This window comes from Rhamphochromis sp. 'chilingali', assembly GCF_963969265.1.
Source record: "Rhamphochromis sp. 'chilingali' genome assembly, chromosome: 2".
NCBI classification, from domain to species: Eukaryota; Metazoa; Chordata; class Actinopteri; order Cichliformes; family Cichlidae; genus Rhamphochromis; species Rhamphochromis sp. 'chilingali'.
This window is the reverse complement of record NC_137930.1, coordinates 2,291,591-2,314,040: the sequence shown is the minus strand read 5'-3', so window position 1 is coordinate 2,314,040 and position 22,450 is coordinate 2,291,591. Positions and strand designations below refer to the sequence as shown.

Below are 22,450 nucleotides of genomic sequence, written 5' to 3'. Positions count from 1 at the left end.
ACGGGAGAACTATTTGTAAATACTTTGCTAGCTAACAAAGGTGCTTTTAGCAACAGCTGGTGGTGGTTCGTCGCTATCAACCCTTAAACTCGTGAACTGGCTCTCTAGCTTTTCGATTGCTACTGCTGTCTATCACATATGTATTATTTGGAACCCAGCTTACCTGTAAAAACAGACACACAGCAGGTAACAGGAACTACTCGGTGCGCCAGCTCGGCACCACTAGGCTGTGTCCCAATTCAGGGTCTGCACGCTTGAAGTACGCGCACTACGCACGGTGCGTACTATAAGTATGAGAAGTGCGGAAGTGAGAGGCTTGTGAAATAGGACGGTCTTGCCTTCGTCGCGCTGCTCAGGTTGCCTAGCAACCATGATACTAACCGCGAGAAACGTGTCATACAGCTTTGTGTGACAGAAACGAAGGAGAACATGTTTTGTTCATTTGAGACCAAAGGACCGTAAAACATGATTGTTGGGCTTCATTCCTGTGCTGAACAGTCATTTAAGATTAGCTAGTAAATAACAATTAGCTGATGTTGGTCATGAGACTAAAGTCATCTCACTGTGGTAATGTAAATATAATATGGCCAATATTAAAGTTATAGTCAGATTATTATGATATATTACAGCAGTGAGCTTGAACAGTTGTTTATATGTCCTATCACCTTAAATCTTCACTCAAAGACGAGTATCTGTGACAGTGTGTATACAGATGTGTTATATATAAGAGACAAATATTGTTCGTTTAATACGTTGGCATTATTACATTTGGCTCAATGCTTACATATGTGTATAAAGCAAATGTACGAGCTGTGATAACTGTGTCTGATAGAATGAAGAGTAGACTGATATATGAAATATTCCTTTATTGGGTGAGAAAATCAGACCATGTCATAACTGCTGTAAGTCACACAGAATAGACATCAGAGCCTTAAACAGGCTGACGTCTGCTAAATGGGTCAAACTGGGCAGAAAGTCTACAAACACATAACATCCTTATAGAATATGATGTAACACTATAGATCAAACGATTGCTGATGTTGTCAGGGCCAAGATGATGAAAAGCTGTGGGAATTCTCTGAGGAGGTAGTAGGGACACAGGGAAACAGCCCTCACGGTGATTGTAGGGCACCAGCTGCCGCCATGTTGCTTCCCAGTGCATTCACGGTCTCTGTCGATGAAGGCGTGGTGAAAAGTGTGTAGCGTGCTGTTGTCGTCGCTGTTGTTTAACCACGATTCCATAAAAGCCAGAAAGTTCTGTACTCACGGAAGTGGTTGATGCAGGCTTGCAGCTTGTCACATTAGCAAGAATAATGGACGGGAGCGCTCGTTGTTTGTGTGTCTCTCTCCCCTCCTGGTCAGGGCCATGCAGAGATGTTTAAAGGGGCGGGTGCTCAAGTTAAAAAGGGGCACATTGAACCAGGCTGAATAACAACAACACACATTCATCAAGTATCTAATATGGGATTGCATCATACTATATCACTGTTGTGAGGTGGCAATAAGGCAAAGCAAACATAGCCTATGTTTTACCTGATGGGGTAAAATGTTGCTGTTGAGGGGTTTCTGCTGCTCCCACTGCTGATAGTGCAGGAGGGCAGGGCTGCGTATCCACACTTAACAACTCTTGCACTTAATCTATAATAAAATGATGACAGAAAATATAATGAAATATATTTGAAATAAAAATTTAATACAATTGGTTTCTTAATGTGTGTTCTTTAAAATACAGTGTGTGTTTATTAAATATCATAATTATAACTAGAAAAATTTGCATTTCCTGCAAAAATGCTGTGTGGATGCTTTAAAGCTGAAGCTGTCTGCTGAAAACAGCTGAAGAAGCTGAAGTCATTATTTGAAAAGTAGTTGAACTTTTAATAATTTTACAGAAGCATAACAACTTAGAAAAAAGGTAATAACTTAGCAGAAACTCTCTTCTCACTGCTGAGGTCTGGGAAGCGCTTCCGCTCCCTTAAGGCCAAAACAGAGAGAATGAGGAGGAGCTTCTTCCCCCAGGCTATTCGGACCCTGAACCAGGTGTAGGACCGGACTCTCCCACACATCACATCACCACATGCACCACCACACATTTCCTATAATTTATAATCCTTATAATCTCTTTCTGCTATTTGCACATTTTTTTACTGTAAATTTCTAAGTTAATTTGTAAATTTTGTAGTAACCTGTAAATTGTAAATACTGTAAAACATTTTTGTGTTATTTAATGGTCGGGCATTGTACAGCTACAAGCATTTCACCCCCATGTCATACTGTGTTGTGTGTGTGTGTGACAAATAAAATTTGAATTTGAAACATAACAACATAGCAGAAGTATTGTAATTCAGCAGAAATGTTCATATTTAGCACAAACATGAAAACTTGGAAGAAATGGTGTAACAGTAGAACAGTAGTATAATTTAGAAATAGAAACTCTTAGTAGAACTTAGTAGAAATGTAATATAGTAGCAGAAATACTATGATTTAGCAGAAAAGTAATAACTTAAGCAGACATTTTAGAAAAGCAAAATGGCCAGCAGAAAAAAGTTTTCTCAAAACTACTAGTTTTTCAACTGTGAACAATTGGCAGAAACATTAGAAAAGCCAGAAGGAAAAGCCAGCAAATACACAAGGGTAAGGCAAAACTGACATGCCTAACAATGTTTACAAATATGGAAACACACTCAGTAACTCAGTGACACATAAGACATGTCCAGAAAACAACGTGTACAAACATGGATGCAAACAAACAATATAATAATAGCTTCATAATGATTACAGGACATCAGACTATTTGTTCTTATAGCTTAATGATGCAGAATTATCACATAGAAATAAAAAACCTGAAGTTGTGCACTATTTGAACACGTTGCCTGCAGCACTGAAGGACTCTGCGACAGACGTGTGTCTCACCCTGGCAGCACCTGTCCTCTCCTCCGCTTCAGTTCGCCTCAACATAAGCTCGTCATATTCTGTGATATGATTTACTCTGAGGTGTTTGACGAGGGTAGTGATGTTGCCACAGCACCTCACTGTCTTGCCACATGTAAACATGCAAATCGCGTCTTGGCTGTTTGTGGAGGTAAAATGCATCCTCACATGACTCCGTTTAGGCTCAGCCATCCCATATGGAAAAGATATTTATAAATCTTATAAAGTTTGTATCGGTCTACATACAAGAGTGAAAACAGATATAAGATCCCTTGAAAAATTATATAAATGAAACTTGTATGTTTTGGATACTTACTAAAACAATATATGAAAGTAATAAGAAAGTGGCCACTTTGATGAGTAAATCATATAAGTTTTTACTATTTCTTTTCCATATGGGATTGTTGTGAGCGCACACACCAGGGGCAGTGTTGCCTACTTATTTAGTGAGTTTTCAGAGCCCTTTAGTGACTTTTTTTCTAAAAAGCAACTAGCGACAAATCTGGTGACTTTTTCTGGTGTTATTGGAGACTTATTTATGACAACGTTTTGATGTGAAAGGGCGTATCGCTCTTCTCACCAAGCAGCAGTGCTGCCGTGGGCACCTCGCCCACACCAAAGCGCTCACTGCTATCAGGACAGGAAATGTTCCCACTAGTGATGTGTCGGTTGTGAACGAAATGGCTCTTAGAGCCGGGTCTTTGACGTGAACGACGCGAGCCGTGGTTTTTTTTTTTCTTTCTCTCACCCTCTCTCTCGCACTTTTTTTCCGCTTCACTCCGCACGCGAGTCTTGTGCTTAACGGTGTGTTCACACCGAACACGATGGACGCGAGCGTCAGGTTTACATGTAAAGTCAATGGAAAAGCGCGATGACACACGATTGCGGTCCCGCAAAAATTCGGAAGCAGAAGCGTCGCGAAAACGCCTGAAATGCGCGTCAGTGTAGCGCGTGTGGCGTGTTTGACTTGCGAAAAAAGCCAGGCGCGTGAGTTTTTGTGTTGCATTTTGTGCATATGCGCATTTCGTGTCTACCGCTCAGTTGAAAGAACTGAACTCCAGCGTCAAATCGCGCCGCGACAACCAATCAGGAGCCTGGTGACGTGGCTCTGACCTTGGTCAAAGGGGCAGATCCAGCCAAAGCCCTCCATTCTTCATTCAGTATGGAGGAAAAGCTAATCAGTGCTGTGGCTAATCACCCCGAGCTGTATGATGCTAGCTGCTACTGCTACCGAGACAGGAATAAAAAGGACCTAGCTTGGAGACACATAAGTGAGGAGATCGGACAACCTGGTAAGTTCATAAATTCTTCTTTTTAATTTTCAGACTGACCCGATGAAGCCGCGCAAAAGCTAGCAAGCCCACCTACTGTCCCGCTATTTTCCCACTGATGTACAAATACCTTTCCGCTAACAAGATAATGCGTTTATTCAGAGGACATCTGCAGGAGAAAGTGGAAGAGCCTCAGGGACACCTATAATAAGGAGAAGAGGACAGAGAAGGAGAAGAGGAGTGGGTCTGCAGCAGGATCGGAGAGGAGATGGAAGTTCTTCGCGGTCATGGGGTTTCTGGACTCCTTCCTCACCCCGCGGGAGACTAGCGGAAATATGGTGCAGACCGTGGGGAACTTCTCCCCCGAGGACCAGGGACAGCCCGAAGAGGCAGCAGGGGAGTGTCAGTCAGAAGGTATGTTTACAATGAATTAATGTAGGCAGTTAATTTATGCGTGTTGTCATACAGGAATATATTTTGTTTATTAATAAACAGTATACAGTAGCCCCGCTGTTCATCCGTCACCGCTTCGCCTTTTCGCTGATTTTTTTTATTGCACCGTACAGCTTTCAACAATGCGCATTGCATTCTGCAGCCCAAATGACAAATCTCCTCCGTGTCGTGTCTCCTGCGCTTGTCAAACTTATCATGTTTGGTTTTGATAACCATCACGTCCAATAGAAAAAACAGCACAAAAACACCCATAACTATGACCCTCATTCGGAAATAGACACCTGCACCGGGAGCGAAAAAGGCGCACGAAAGTGGCGCCGCAGACGGAGAAAAAGCGCGGCATAATACTTTTACGTTTTAAAATCGACAAAGGTTTGCACTTTGAGAATCAACTTGTAAGAACTGTGACTACTGTTCATGTGCTGCAATAAATGGGAGACCACTGTATATAATAATAAGTATATAATAATATAATATTCTCTATGATTATTGTCTTCAACCTGTTAACATTTAATATTGTCTTGATAGAGTCAAGTAATCATGCAGAGTCCTCCCCTGTTGCTTCTCCTGGCTCCCCAGTCCCTGGTCCCTCCACTCCTGCTGCTGCACCCGCAGGTATGAACATCAAGCACTGACAGCTTTTTATTTGCTTGGATTTCCTTGTGATCACCTTTACTAAATATCTACAACCAATCTGTTTATATCCTGGTTTTTTTCAATTTTGAAAATGAAAATCTAGTAGCAGCCTCCTTCTCATTTCTTTGTGTTGTTTTGTGCTGTGTTTTACAGGCCCACAGAGGAGGACAGCTCGAAGGCGGGCGAGAGACGGGTCCCAGGACGGTCCATCGGCGGTGGAGCTGGCCATCCTGAGTCCCTAAAGAGGCCACGCCCATCTCCAACAGAGCATTTTCTCCTCAGCCTTGTTCCTGCTCTGGAGAGCATGCCGCCTCAGACACGAGAATTCGTGAAATTTCAAATTTATAAATTAGCTTTTGAAAACAGCATAGGTGTGTTAAATTTGGAAACATTGGACCCTAATGATCAGTAGTTTTCTGATGAGGCAGCAGCTCTCCAGGGCAGAAACAATGTTCTCATTTTTCTCCTCCTTCTCCCTGAGGCTCTTCCACTCCAAGCTGGGTCCTTTTTATTCCTGTCTCTCTGTAAATAGTTAAATTTCATATATTTATGTTGAATGTTTTTGTTACTGAATTTATATATTTTTTCAAATAAACATTTATAATGACAAATGTCTCAGTTCTACTACACAGCAAATATTGGCACCTGACTTGACACAAGTAGAATTTATTTCATATTATACTAATGACAAAACATACTAATACAGTGTGATGCAAAAGTTTGGGCAACATTGTGAAAAGTAATTATTTTCCTGTACAAATCATTGGTTGTCACAATAAAAATTGTCAGTTAAATATATCATATAGGAGACACACACAGTGATATTTGAGAAGTGAAATGAAGTTCACTGGATTTACAGAAAGTGTGCAATAACTGTTTAAACTAAATCAAGCAGGTGCATAAATTAGCAACACAAAAAAAGAGACATGAAATAAATATTTAGTGTATATCAATGCGTGTGTCTCCTATATGATATATGCAAGTGACATTTTTTTACTGTAACAGCGATTCATAAAGGAAAATAATGACTATTAATAAGGTTGCCCAAACTTTTGCACCACACTGTATATAGGAACATAGTGAAGACAAGTTACTTACTCACAAAGAGCACGCGTATTTTTAGTGGTCCGGAGCTGCAGGAGAAACACAAGTTAACTCAGAGACACAGACTGATGCGACACAACCAGTAAGTAGGTGTACAGCGTACACTGTAGTGTGTAGCACACAGGAGTATCAGCTTATTACGTACACGTTGGTAAGCTGTCTTGTTGCAACTGACGAACTGAAACAAACGAGCGTGCTGTGTGTGCAACAGCGCGACAAACATTACCTGTCCTTTTATTAACTGCACAGGTAGTGCTGGTCATAGCTGCTGGCTACCTGTGTAAGGCTGTCATGGGTCTGTAGCTCTGTCACCGTTTTAGGGAACATATTTCGTTTTAAAGTAAGTTTCCGGGCTTTTCCTGCCTTTCTGGAGGGATTATATTTCACTAAAAAACGATCTAATATGCATGTCCACATAATTATGCATTATTACAATATATTAAAACACACGCTGTATTTTAAAGAACATGCATTAAGAAGCAGATTATATTAGATTTATATTTTAAATAAGACAAAATTGGGATTTTACAGCAGTAAAATGATTGTATCTCTACAGTTTAAACATGTAATAAGCTTTGCCCTGCACAGAGTGGATAGTGAAACAAATGGAATCATCATAAATACCATCCATCCATCCTTTCGCTTACCCTTTTCAGGGTCGCGGGGGGCGCTGGAGCCTATCCCAGCTGTCATAGGGCGAGAGGCGGGGTACACCCTGGACAGGTCGCCAGTCTGTCGCAGGGCCGACACACAGGGACAAACAACCATTTGCACTCACATTCACACCTAGTGGCAATTTGGATTATCCAATTAACCTATCCCCTCAAGCTGCATGTCTTTGGACGGTGGGAGGAAGCCGGAGTACCCGGAGAGAACCCACACAAACACGGGGAGAACATGCAAACTCCACACAGAAAGACCCCGGCCTGATGTTGGAATTGAACTCAGGACCTTCTTGCTGTGCGGCAACAGTGCTAACCACTGTGCCACCGTGCTGCCCTCATCATAAATACATTATTTCATATTTATTACTTCCCCCTCCTCATTGCTTTATTATTGTAGCTCTAGTAATAAATAATAATGTAAGGATTCTGGATCAGCACCATGATGCCCATAGTATATACAGTATTCTGAAGGAGGTCTAAAATGTCATTGTGTGTGCGTGCATGTGTGTGTTTTATTTAGATGGATTTTTAAAAAAAATATTACTCATGATATAACATTGTCCAGACATGCCTGGTAAGGACATGAGGAGGAAACAGCAGAGCTGTGTGAGGCTACTAAAGGCAGTGCTATAACATTTTTCTGTCATCATTTTATTTTAGATTAAGTGCTGGAGTTGTTAGGTGTGGATAATTAGATTATAGTTTATTGCAATAGCAAGTTGTGCCTTGTTCTCAGATAGACAGCAAGTGGAGAGTGATATATGAAATGATGGGATGGAAGGAAGAAGAGAAGCAAAGAGTGATTCACAGGCAGAGCCTAAATTATTTCTCACAGTTTTTTGTTGCCTTATGGTTCCAAGCGCTGTCACCAATCTTTGCATTTTGTTATTATCTCATGACACAGCTACCATCTCTCCTATGGACTTTTTAATGTTTACAGTCTCAGATCAACACAGCCCTGCCCTCCAGCACTATCCACAGCACCCTCAACAGCAACATTGTACCCATCAGGTAAAGCATCGGCTACGTTTGCTTTGCCTTGTTGCCCATATTAGATTCTTGATGAATGTGTGTTGTTGTTATTCAGCCTGGTTCAATGTGCCCCTTTTTAACTTTGAGCACCTGCCCCTTTAAACCTCTCTGCATAGCCCTGGTTAAATGTCACCGTTATTATTAGCCGGCCCGGAAACAGCGTATTTTATTTATTGTATCTCAAATTATAGCGTCATAATGATTACAGGACATCAGATTACTTGTTCTTATCACTTAATAATGCAGAGCTCATCATATAGAAATAAAAAAACTGAAGTTGTGCGCTATTTGAACACGTTGCCTGCCTGCAGCACTAAAGGACTCCATGAGAGACGTCTGTCTCGCCCTAGCAGCACCTGTCCTGTCCTCCTCTTCAGTTCGTCTCAACATACACTCGTCATATTCTGTGATATGATTTACTCTGAGGTGTTTGACAAGGTTAGTGATGTTGCCACAACCATACATGCCAACCCTCTCGATTTTTCCGGGAGAATCCCGGAGCCACCATTCTCCCGAATTTCCACCTGGACAACAAAATTGAAAAACCATATCGCAGAATTCATAGCGCCGCCGAGCCAATTCCAGTTTCCAACAATGGCGGCAGCTACTTAGTTTTAATATCACTCTTATTTCTCTTTCTGGGTCGCAAAAAGAAAAAAACAACTTTTGACATATTTTCAGGTGAGAATGTAGCTGTGTAAACTTCAAATATCTGAGCCGACACATCGTCTTCAAACCCCCGCGGTCTTTCGCTACTCGGGTTAAACATGATATATAAGTCACTTTGATAACTTAAAAATGTTCTTGTTTGGCTTTTTCAGTGTTTTATTTGTTCGTGAGTAAATCTGTTTGGCTGAGATTAAAGTTATTAGATTAAATTAAACTTTATTAATCCCTCGGGTGGGTTCCTCCGGGGTTTTCACACAGCTGAATAAACATCAAACAGAAAACTAATTAAAGAAAGTGTGAGACGGTCGAGAGTTTACGTCAGCGCCCGGTTATATTTTAGATAGCAAGGAACAGACGGCAGAGTTTCACTCCATCGAGGGAACTCGTGACGTACTACCTGGCTTTCTTTAGACCGCGAAGGCCGGGTCCTCAGGTGGAAGCAGCCTCTGAATTTGGACTCCCCCGCTGTTTCGGTGATGGTGACATTTAACGTATTTTATCCGATAAATAAACACTGTAAAATGTGCCCTTTTGATTGTCTCCCTAATTCTGAGGTTTCAAGGTTGGGAAAGTATAGCCACAACACCTCACTCGTGGAGCACTTTTTTGCCACATGTATCCAAACCACGTCTCAGCTGTTTGTGGAGGTAAAATACGTCCGCACAATTAGGCTCAGCCATTGTTGTGAGTGCGCGCGCCAAGGGGCTGCGAGACATTTATACAGCCGTATTTCGCACATGACTATGAAAGGCGGAAGAGCAAGTAGATCCTTTGAATGTAGACAATCCGAATGTTATAGTTTCTTTCCACTACGTTGCTGTTAATGATAAACTACAAATTAACCCTAAATTACTAAAAAATATCGATATATTTCAGGATCAATCCGCACATCACTAATACTAATCATCCACAACTATTTTCAGTTGCAGATGATAAAGGATTCAGAAAGTTTATTCATGCGGGCCCATATGACAGAGAAGGTGAATGTTCTTTTTGTTTTCATATTTTAATTTATATTTAATTATATTGTGTTGTTTCACTTTAAATTTGTAAAAGGAAAAAGCTGAAAATTTAAATAGTTAAAAGTTGAAATGTTGGTTTTTGTATTATATGATTTATTTATTACATTTTATGTGGAGTGAATAAATAAAAGTATATTTACGGTGGCCCCTAGAGACAAAGCATGTACAAACTCCAAAACACGGAAAAACTCGAAAAAACGTAAAAACTCCATAGCACGTACAAACTCCAAAACACAGGAAAAACTCAGAAGCACGTAAAAACTAAAAACACGTACAAAAGACAACAGAAGTGCTCCAGGATGCTCGTGCGCAGTGTTGAACTTTTGTTACCTAGAGGCTACACAAGCCAGGAAGTACCAACGACCAGATTTGGTGTGTGGTAGTAACAGGTAAATGAACATTTGTTTTAAATTATCTGAATGAGTGCTTGTGTATAAATACACAAACAATACACATATGCTTTCAATTGTGTAATTTAACTGATCTAGGTAGCTCTGTTTTGGAAGTTCAGTTAACGCTAAAAATGTGTTTTGGAGTTTGTACGTGTTTTGTCTCTAGGGGCCACCACATATATTTATATATAAACATATATAAATAAAACCACTTTTTTGTTTACCATTAGTAACTCCTTTTGTGCATAATTTTATATTATTGTTAATAATAAATAATTTAAAGCAACAAAACAACCTGAAGAGCCGGTTGGGAGCCAAAAGAGCCGGCTCTTTTTAGTGAGCCGAGCCGAAAAAGCCGGTTCTCTAAAAAGAGCCGGAAATCCCATCACTAGTTCCCACCTGTGCGTCCAAACTGCAAATGAACCGCGCATGAGCGAAGCCGCTGCTCCCACACTGACTGTAACACAGTCAATTCTTCCTTTACTCTTATGTTGTTTTGTGGATCACAAGGTTTAAAAACACACACACACACAAAGTAACTCCACCAGAGTGCCTATTTCGGGTCACTTTTGCCGGTCCAACACAGATGAAGGAGTAGGGATGGAATTGTGACATAAAAAAAAACCCAAATAAAAACCAATAATCACTAAAAAAAAATTTAATTTGTAGTTCTAAGTCACTTCTAAATGCATTTAGGGCATTTTTTACTCACTTTATGTCTCTTCTTTTTTTTTCTCACCTACAACGTGGAAAAATTAGGCGATGGTGTCTTTTAGCAACTTCTAGAGACTTTTAGGAAAGCCAATAGCGATTTTCCTAACCGAGGAGTTGGCAACACTGGCCAGGGGCTGCAACACTAGGTCCCCTAACTTTCAGAAGCTGTTGAAAGGATAAAGTTGTGGTATATCAGTGGTTAGAAATACCATTACTACTTTAGGATTAGTGTAACACAAAGTCAGGGCTGACCTGGGACCATGTCTGTGAGTCACAGTGCGCAGCATGTGCTGCTAATGCTAACTGCTAACTAAAAGCCAAAAATCCAGAATTTGTTACGCTGGCTGCTGGGCTCAGTGGGTTTTTGCAGCAGCTCTACCTGTACTAGATGCACCTGCTCCTTGTCGTTTCTATCTCTGACTTCATGTCCTCTACAAGAGTTTTTTTTTATTTTTTATCTTCAAATGTTCAATAAAAACATGTATCACTAATTCATAACGAAGAAAGCTTTGTAACTATCCCCACTGGTGAAGACTGTGTCATTTCCACAATACTGCCCTCACAAACGATTGGCTCCTGGGAAGTCGTGCAGGCCCTGAGATGTCGATTTGAATGTGCCAGTCCTCATAGAGTAGGAAAGAAGTAACTTAGCAGGAATATTGGAAAATCAATATTCCCAGCTGGAAAAGCTAACCAAAGGTAAAATTCACTCAAAATTACTTGTTGCGCTACTAAGGCAAAGTGGCACAAACTTTAGAAAAACAAGAAAGAACACCCGGCAGAAACACAAAATTATAAACACACACACACAAAGAGGTGCTTCTGTAAAGTTATTAGAAGTTCAAAAACTTTTTCAAATACTGACTTCAGCTTCTTCAGCTATTTTCAGCTTTATGTTTTCAGCTGTATCTATGGCAGTCAAACAGCCTGGATTTGCTCAATTTGAATCCACCAATCAGAGCTGCTGCTTCTGTCTGCTTCATCAGGCTGTGTAGTTGTTCCTGTCAATGCAGCTGCATCCCTTGCTCAGTCAGAGCTCACACAGAAAGAGACACAGGCTGTCTGCAAAGTCATGACATGGAGCGTTAACATAAAATGTTAGGAAAAATTTTGTGACTTAAGACAAACGTAATAACTTAGCAGAAATACTATTATTTGGCAGAAATACTATGATTTGGTTGAAATACTATGATTTAGCAGAAATACGGTATTTAGCACAAATCCTTTAAAGTAGCAGAAATACTATGATTTAGCAGAAACACTATAATTAAGCAGAAATACTATATTTAGCACAAATCCTACAAAGTAACAGAAATAGTATAATTTAGCAGAAATACGGTATTTAGCACAAAAATTAAAAAATAGCAGAAATTCTATGATTTAGCAGAAATGCTATATTTAGCAAAAATCCTATAAAGTAGCTGAAATGCTATGATTTGGCAGAAACTATAATTACGCAGAAGTAGTATGATTTAGCAGAAATACGGTATTAAGCACAAAAATATAAAAGTAGCAGAAATGCTATGATTTGGTCGAAATACTTTAATTTAGTAGAAATACTATATTTAGCACAAATCCTATAAAGTAACAGAAATAGTATAATTTAACAGAAACACTATAATTAAGCAGAAATAGTATGATTTAGCAGAAATAGGGTATTTAGCACAAAAATTTTAAAGTAGCAGAAATTCCATGATTTAGCAGAAATACTGTATTAAGTAGAAATACTATATTTAGCACAAATCCTATAAAGTGTAACAGAAATAGAATAATTTAATAAAAACACTATAATTAAGCAGAAATAGTATGTTTCAGCAGAAATACGGTATTTAGCACAAAAATTTTAAAGTAGCAGAAATGCTATGATTTAGCAGGAATACTATGATTTTGTAGAAATACTTTAATTTAGCAGAAATACTATATTTAGCACAAATCCTATTAAGGAAACAGAATAAGAATAATTTAACAAAAACACTATAATTAAGCAGAAATAGTATGTTTCAGCAGAAATACGGTATTTAGCACAAAAATTTTAAAGTAGCAGAAATGCTATGATTTAGCAGGAATACTATTATTCAGCAGAAATACAGTATTTTACACAGGCATTAAAAAGTAGCAGAAATACTATGATTTGGTAGAAATACTTTAATTTAGTAGAAATCCTATATTTAGCACAAATCCTATAAAGTAACAGAAATAGAATAATTTAACAAAAACAACTATAATTAAGCAGAAATAGTATGTTTTAGCAGAAATACGGTACTTAGCACAAAAATTTAAAAGTAGCAAAAATACTATGATTTTGTAGAAATACTGTATTCATCACAAATCCTATAAAGTAACAGAAATAGAATAATTTAACAAAAAGACTATAATTAAGCAGAAATAGTATGATTTAGCAGAAATACGGTATTTAGCACAGACCGTGGGGATGAAGGGGAATGAGGACCCAGGTGCGGAGCTTTGTGTGCAAACAGTGCGTTTATTTACAGTGACGAAACTGATACACAACAATACATTCCCGTGTGTTCCCAACTCGTTAGCAACCTCAATTACACTGGTAAGCTCACACTCACAAACAGACCAGCTCGAGAACTGACAGGAAGTCCCACACAATGATCCTGCGTTGGTGGGAGCTCAATCGGATTCTTAAATAGCTCCCCGACGAGCCTGATCAGCAGCAGGTGTGTGTGGGGCTTCAGGCGTGGCCAATCCTCTAGTGGGACCACACCCATCAGGCCTGCAGGTGCTTGACATCCACACACATATACGCACACATACAGACACCCTGTCTACACACACAATAAGTGGAACACCAAACAGAAGCATAGAATAACAAATACATAACACAATATAGTTCATAACTGCTCGGGGACCCTGGGTCACTCCAACTCAGGACCCTGACAGACTGGTGTGTTTTCTTGACCGAGTTGTGTGTTAAATTCAACGAGGTCTGCGGTTTGTCTAATAACACCACGTAGAACTTCAAATGTCGTACGCTGCAGTGGGTCTGACTGATCTCTGCTTCCAGATGGATTATTCAATGTTCCCTGTGACATTTCTTTAAATAGTCAAGTTTGATCGTCTTCTCGGCGCTCCGCCAGGGGCCGATCCGAGGACCTCACTAAACCATCCAATCGGTAGTAGCGACGGGCGGTGTGTACAAAGGGCAGGGACTTAATCAACGCGAGCTTATGACCCGCGCTTACTGGGAATTCCTCGTTCATGGGAAATAATTGCAATCCCCAATCCCTATCACGAGTGGGGTTCAACGGGTTACCCACGCCTCTCGGCGAAGGGTAGACACACGCTGATCCACTCAGTGTGGCGCGCGTGCAGCCCCGGACATCTAAGGGCATCACAGACCTGTTATTGCTCAATCTCGTGTGGCTGAACGCCACTTGTCCCTCTAAGAAGTTGGACTCGGACCGCACGGGGTCGAGTAACTAGTTAGCATGTCGGAGTCTCGTTCGTTATCGGAATTAACCAGACAAATCGCTCCACCAACTAAGAACGGGCATGCACCACCACCCACAGAATCGAGAAAGAGCTATCAATCTGTCAATCCTTTCCGTGTCCGGGCCGGGTGAGGTTTCCCGTGTTGAGTCAAATTAAGCCGCAGGTTCCACTCCTGGTGGTGCCCTTCCGTCAATTCCTTTAAAGGTTTAAAGCTCGAACAAATGTCAAAAAAGTTAAATACGTTCTCTGAAGTATTTAAATGCAAAAGTTAGCTTTGTCCAAACTGTTAAAGGAGCTCCTCTATTTAACCCTAACCCTTGGTGGGTGTGGCAGAGAATGGGATGTCGACCGTGACGTCACGATGATCCTTTGAGAAGATAAAATGAGCGCTGTGGATCATTCTGCGCATGCTCAGATCAATGAACAGGAGTTGTGCGTTTTCTCGACTGAGTCGTGTGTTTTCTAGACTGCGTTGTGTGACATTGTGACTGAATTCTATGCACATTTCACTGAGTCGTGCGTTTCCTTCCCTGAGTTGTGCGTTTTCATGCCTGAGTTCATCTCTCGTACGCTGCAGTGGGTCTGACTGATCTCCACTTCCCTGTGACATTTCTTTAAAGGTTTAAAGCTCAAAAGTGTCAAAAAGTTAAATCTCTGAATGATTTAAATGCAAAGGGTAGCTTTGTCTAAAACAACTGGCTCTTTCTGATGTAAACTGTTAAACAAGATCCTCTATTTAAGGTCTTGGTGGGTGTGGCAGAGAACGTGATGTCGACCGTGACGTCACGATGATCGTTTGAGAAGATCAAAGGAGTGCTGTGGATCATTCTGCGCATGCTCAGATCAATGAACAGGAGAATTATATGTAAATACTTTGCTATCTAACAAAGGTGCTTTTAGCAACAGCTGGTGGTGGTTCATCGTTATCAACCCTTAAACTCGTGAACTGGCTCTGTAGCTTTTCGATTGCTTCTGTTGTCTATCACATATGTATTATTTGGAACCCAGCTTACCTGTAAAAACAGACAAACAAGTAACAGGAACTACTCGGTGCACCAGCTCGGCACCACTCTTCTGCTAGCGAGGTGTCGGCTACTGATGCGTAAGACACGGGGCCCTCTGCTGGCGGAACTTATATTACAGACATTAACAGACAGCAACCTGCGGCTCTTTAGTCCTTATAGTGCGGCTCCGCGTGTTTTGGGAAAATAAATTAGGAGTATTTAGCTATAGTGTATTTTATTTATGTTAGTTCTTTTTTAACTTGTAGCTCTAAATTGGAAGATTATTTTGATATTGAAATATAAAAATAAAATTATATTCTATTATTTTTTTAATCGCTCAAAATAAGCGTCACACTGGCGGAAGCCGGTATACCCGCCGAAACGCCGTGCATTTATCAAGACTTTCAACCCCAGGTAGGCTAATGTGGATCTTCGGATCCACATGTCAGCTAATCAGCTACTATGATTTAGCAGAAATATTATTTGGTAGAAATTACCATAATTACATAAAAACAGTAAAAGATATGAAAAAGCTGAATCATACATGAATAGCCCAATAATTTGAGAACATTTTAAAGTTTGAATGGAGTTTTTACGTGAAAGTATGAGGAAGTAGTTAAGTTTCAAAAACCAGCAAGTTTTGGCAGAACTTTTAAAAATTTCCCATTCATTTAAATGGGACAAAATTGCATAAAAAGCTTAATATTTTAAGAAATATAATAGTCATAACTACCAGAAGTCATAGCACCCATCTCCAGAAATAGCGGAATATTGTGAAACTTGAATGGTGAAAATCGCACAAAAATTTTAGTAGTTCAAGTCCAAAAAGCGTACGGAAGCAACTTGAATAATACAAATAAAGTAGAAAGAGAAACAGGAACTCAATAGTGCCTACAGCATCCACACTATAATCCATAATTATGTGGATATGCATATCCAACAGACACAGATCAGATAGGATAAGATGAGCATCATATCTGAGACAATAACTAGGGCTGACACCTCCATCATTTTTATTGTGCAACAACACGGCAGCAGAGGACGATTTGATTTTGTCTTGGGAATAAATCACGACTGGAAATCACAGGACTCAGATCAACACACGAACTGATCTGTGCCACAGCAAATCTCATGCAGTGCTAATTTAAAAACTCTGACATATTTGGACAATCTATAATCTACCACAAAAACATACAATTGTTCATTGAAGTAAACTTACAGAGCAGTAGTGGATTTTCTTTTTTCTTTTTTTTTTGATTTGCTGCTAACTGCTAGGTTTTTATTTGTAGTTTTTGTAGTAGGAAGCACTACAAAAACTACAAATACAAAAAAGTGCAGTTAACAAATGTAGTGCTCTCCACTATGTAAAACCCTCACCTGAATTTTTAGGTCTTTCAGTTCAAGCCAATTAAATGAATTCCAAAAATTTAACCCCAACAGTCAAATGATCCCCTATGAGCAGGAAAAACTCCCTTTTCCTTCAACGCCAGGATGAAGGTGGACTGTGGCCCGAAAACATTTCTGTTTTTAAAGGGTAACTGGCCCACATCTACAATTACCACAATCGTTGATGAGTGATCCCCGCTCTGTGGGATCATTTACTTCATCCGAAAAGCTTTGAGATGGCCCAGCAAGCTGCAGGAACAACAATGGCCGCTGTGGCAAGATCCGAACCTACTTTAAGTAGGCGCCGATTATTTTCCACAGTTTTCATGAGTTCTGCGTTGTCTTTCCTGCTATTTTCGAGCTCTTCCCTGAGATCTGCAGTTATTCTACGGTTGTGCTCAAATTTAAGTCCTACGTCTTTGTGAAGCTGAGACTGTCACGGCTGCCGAGGCGAGCCGTGTGGTGTTGGAGGAAAGGAGGACCCAAAATGCAGCAGCTCTGGTGCAGGTGAAAAGGTGGATACAAACAGAAACGGCGAGGGTGAGCATGAACTAAGAAAACCTAAACTGGAAAAAACTAACCAGAAACCAAGATGCAGGGCGGTACGAGGACATAAGCCGGGAGACCAAGGGGAACAACACAGACAAACCAGCACTTAACAGAGGCAGACACGAGGTTTAAATACACAGAAGGATAACGAGGGAATGAGACACAAAAGGAGGGCACAGCTGGGAGTAATCTGACCTGACGAGACAGGGGAAAAGTAAACTGAACATACTGAGATCAGACACGGATCTTCAAAGTAAAACAGGAAGCACATACATGTAATGACATAACCCACAACCTTAACACAGACTGGGGGACACAGAACATAGGAACATGAACCATGAAACAGAAGAGTACAAACACCCCAGGTAACCAAAACCACAGAAGATTCACCTGAAGATTTCTTTAAAAATGCTTTTGTGTGTATGAAAATGTTGTGTTGGTGCCTAATCACAGTCTTCTTTGCCCTATTGTTATTATATTGTATTATATTACAGAACCATGTAAAGGATCATTGACTCAATCCGTACCGTATTTCATGCTTATTGCCATTTTGAGGCTGTGACTGACACAGATCACATGTAGACCTGCATAAACTGTGGATTTCACCCCCCTGTGGTAGTCATGGACTTACACAGAAAAGGGGTGTTCAGCTTGGTAGGTAAGTGTTATGCACATTTGTGTTTATAGTTCATGGAGTATGTTACGTGCATGTTCCTAATGAGTCCATTTATTGTAGTGAGTGACCTCAAAGCCCCCCCCCCCCCCCCTGAAGACTTTGGTGCTGAGCATGACAGTGAAGGTTTGTGGAACTCTGTTCACCTGGAAATGATAAGCCGTGGGGTTTTTCCAAGTGAGTGATTGCAAAAACTTATTTACAGTTATTCAGTGTTTTAAAGTAATTTAGACTGTAAGTCAAAGCATACCGTTTTCTGTAGGTAGTGTGAAGAATCTATTTTCAGTTCTTAGCAGCTTAGCAGTGTCACAGAAGACCGTCTGTTTGACGAACTCACCAAGCTAAAGGTAACATTGCTTTGTAGTTTCCAGAATACGTGACATAAAGCTCTGGGGTCGTTCCATGTACAGTTTGCCCTAATTACTTCAGCTTGGAGTGATGAGAAACCTGTGCAAAGCCTGCAACATTTCCAGCGGCGTGTAAGTCTTAGTTTTTTGACACATACAAACTGTTAGAAATTTGCTGTGTCTGAGATGTATTCAAACTTTTGTGACACGTGTTCAAAAGTCTGTTTATGATCACTCGCAATGACAAAGTTTGAAGTCATGAGTAACTGTCTTTTAGGTACTGAAGCCACGTAAAAGAGAAATCCTCTTTCTTGACCCAATAAACACAAAGGCAGGATTTGGTGGCCATGAGGTCACATGTTTATAAGCACTTTTGGTTTGTTCCAGTTTTCAGGAACCTGTTCAGCGTTCCAGGTTAAGTGCATCATGTTCTGTTGATCTCGAGTGTTCACACATAGAGTGCATTCACATGCTTATAAACTATATCAGCCTGATGCATCACCATTTGATTCTTTGTCTCATCTTCACACTCTGATCAAGTCAGTGATGCTGTCTTTAGCTGTTTCAGACATAAGTAGGCTCTTCACAATGTTCTAGTTTAACATAAAACACTAACATTAAATGTTAGTTTATAAATTATGCCAACCTGAAAATAAAGCTGAAACTGCTGTGTGTAACACACTGACCAACTGTGAGCACGTGACTGTACTTTTTCATTTTGCGTCGAGGTCGTGTCCTCAGGCTTAAAGTTGGTGCTATTAGCAATTAACATTTGACCCCCGTCATGATGCTGTTAACTTCTCTCCCGGGCAGTGGTCAGTGAAAATAGCTTTGACTTGCAGGTAGTTTGAGTGTATGGTGACATTAATTATGCCAGTCTTTTTTGAAGGGATTTTATTAATGAGTCTTTATTTTCAATGTAATACAGGATTTTACAGACCAAGACTTTGGAACTGACTGTGGGAGCTTCATGCTAATTGTTATTTTTCTCTTCTGTTTCTTGAGATTCATACAAACTTAATTTAAGCTTCAAAACAATGAAATTTGTGTTTTTTGTGGGGGTTCAGCTGGTCGCTGATCAGCTGTCTCCCCCTCTCTCTCTCTCTCTCTCTCTCTCACCAGGGCTGAACTCATTATGGGTTCACGCCCTCGGAGGAAGAAACACCTGTGCCTCATCAGTGTGGTATTTAAGACGGGAAGCAACGGCTGTTCTTCGCTGGATCGTTGTGAGAATTGCGTCAGTGAAAGTCGAGCGCCCCAGCAAGTATTTTCCCATGCAGTGTGTGTTCAGCATTTAACAAGCGTCTCTTTGTGTACAGATTCCCTGGACTGTTTTCCTGGTGTGCGAGTGGATTCGTGTCTGGATTGTGTGGAGAGAGACGAGCGTGTTCCCCTGGATCTTCCCCGGAGCCCTGCCCCCCTCACCTTTTGTACATAGCACTGCCCCGTATCTGTGTTTATACACTCATTGGACATTGTTCTGTAATAAATTCTCTTGTGTACATCATCCCCGGAGTCCTGCGCATGAGTCCACCTTGTACGTCGTGACAGTGGCACTGGATGCACCATTTGATTATACCGTAGTAAGTATTCTGTTTCATTTTAGAGCAATGGAGTCTTGAATCTTTTGAAAGTTGTTAAATATGTTTCATATTGAATTTATATTTTGACTTCTGCACTATGTTGTGTCAAGGTTTAGACACATTAACAATATCAACATTTTCTGTTAAGCTTCTTGCACAGAGAGGAAGCACAACATGTGCCCATTTTCAGACTAATAAAAGCACAAGTTCCAGGAAGTCAGTCAGGCCAGTGTTCACTTTAAACACTAGTGTAATTACATGGTTAGTGAGACTTGACTCACTGTTAAAATAACTGTCCTGCATCAGAGAATAGCTAAGTTTATATCCCCGTTTGCCCGACACAGGAGCCAGCAGTTGTTGAAGATCTGCCTCCTGCTGTGCAGCAGGTTGTTCAAAATAAGGCACTTTTCTGTGGACACGTAACAATGCCAAAATATCTGTCCTTAAATAAAGAGGACCAGCAGAGGGTTAAGAGACATGTCGGAGGAAGGAGACACTGGAACAAGGGACTTCTTCCTCTTTGTTTTTCAGTTTGCAGAGGACATGGAGCTCTTTTTAAAAGCATGTGCTGACTACGGGTCAATGCGATGTTTGACATGTAACGGACAGATGAAGGCACTGGCTGTTTGGTTTCTTTATGTCTTGTTATTTTTTTTTCAGTGTACAAAATCCAATTAAAATTATTTCAAAATGTTGTTCACTTGTTTCCATGTCCATACTTCAAAATAAAAAGCTTGTTGCTATTAACAGTAATGTATTACTGTCGTGGTCCTGAGTCTGAGGACTCGGTGTTGTGTGTTTCTTTATATTCTTGTTTATTCTGCCTTGTCTTTTGTTTAGGTTTGCTATGTGTTAGTGTGTTTGTTTCATGCCTACCTTTCTCCTGTCTCGTTAGCCTATTTTCTCCCAGCTGTGTCTCCCTCCTGTTGCCCATTTCCTAATTACTCCCCTGTGTATGTAAGCCCTGTGTTTTCCTGTGCTCCCTGTTGCGTCGTACCCTCAGATCCTGCCTGTGTGTTCCAGTTAGTGGTTTCATGTTTGGTTCCTGTTTTATTGGTGCCAGCAATAAAGCTGTGGTTTTGAGTTTCAAGTTAGTGTTTGAGTTCTGCACTTGGATCCACATTCTCCACCTGCCCGCACACAGAGCCCTGACAATTACCTTGTAATCAATAATATTTTTATACATTTTACACATTAACCCTCTGGGCTCTATGCTGGCCATTTGTAGCCACCTCACTTTTCTATTTTTGACCATTTTTGCTGTGTTAATGCAAATGGAATTAAACTTCCCAATGGTCTAGATTTTGTTTTTAGCGTTTATAGTGTTCAACTTCAGCTTCTTAAATACATAAAAAATATATACACTAAGCATCATATTATCTATCATGGCAACTTTTGGCCAATTGACCCATTATAACAATTTTAAATTCCCTGTTATTGACACTTTAGGTAAAATTACTTTCATTGTAAACTCAGCACATGAAAATTGTAGGTTTTTTTTTTTTTGTTGTTGTTGTTGTTGTTGTTGTTGTTGTTGTTGTTGTTTTAAACCAAATTACAAGAAGAATCAAAGCTGCAACACAAACAGCAACAAACACTGTTCGTAAATGTGTGCAGGTGCAGAAAGGGCCGCTGCTGTAAGTAAGCCTAACAGCTTCCAGATCACTTATTTTCTGGCAAGAAGGCAAGAAGGGCATCACTGCTCTTTTCTACAATCTCCTGGATGATGTGGAAAACAATGCCTTTGTCCCATAAAACCACTTCACAGTAGTAGGAGTCCTCTAAAACCTACAACTGAAGAGTGATCCTCAAAGAAATGGGGCGCACACTGGTGACCTTAACAATTAACAGCCTTGTCCCCGATGCTGAGATGAAAAGAAGTTAGTTTCATCAATGATATGGTGAAAGAATTTGAACTTTATTACCTTTTTTATCTGAAAAGTTACTGGTAATATATAATCTAACAGGCATTTAAAGGGTAAAAAATGGATTTGGATAAAGTTTTGATGGCAAGGACTGGTGCTAATGTAAAGAGTCAACTCGGTCAAAGTAGAAAAATGTTTTAATAAATATTAATCTTGTAGCATTTTGTGAACGTAAACAAAAGGTGGCCATTTGTGGTCATGAACAAGCTGAGAGGGAGTTTTGTCTTTTTTGCTCTCATAATAATCAATGTTGATGGTAATCAATTACATGTCCCAGACTCTACTATTAATAACACAAGTAACACTGCTAATATATGAAATGGTGAGTTTTGAGGTTTTCTTCCAACAAGCATATTGTACCAAAAAAATGTTGTTTTAAGGGTTAAAAATGTAAAACGTAATGACTATTTTATATTTGTGAAAAAAGAACTTTATGCAGAAAAAGTATCAAAAAACCCATAAAACTAATAAAAAATAGACCTAATCTGACACTTTTGTCCACGAACAAGCTGAAGGGATTTTTGAACAAACCCAGAGGGTCAACAAACATTTAATTGGAACCATGTTTATTTCTCAGCAGCATCAATAGTAACAAAAACACAATTTAGATTTTGCTGGCAAAGTCGATTGTTCTTATT

General features: G+C 40.0%; 1 protein-coding gene across 1 annotated transcript; it reads left to right on the top strand.

The window, feature by feature from the left end:
* Positions 1 to 3,686: 3,686 nt before the first annotated feature.
* LOC308392019 (uncharacterized protein) lies at positions 3,687 to 5,829 on the top strand. The gene is made up of 4 exons (XM_080874862.1): positions 3,687 to 4,220; positions 4,362 to 4,613; positions 5,181 to 5,267; positions 5,442 to 5,829. Exons 1-4 carry the CDS (start codon positions 4,091 to 4,093, stop codon positions 5,528 to 5,530), a joined length of 558 nt encoding a protein of 185 aa, XP_080730988.1. The 5' UTR covers positions 3,687 to 4,090; the 3' UTR covers positions 5,531 to 5,829.
* Positions 5,830 to 22,450: the final 16,621 nt, after the last annotated feature.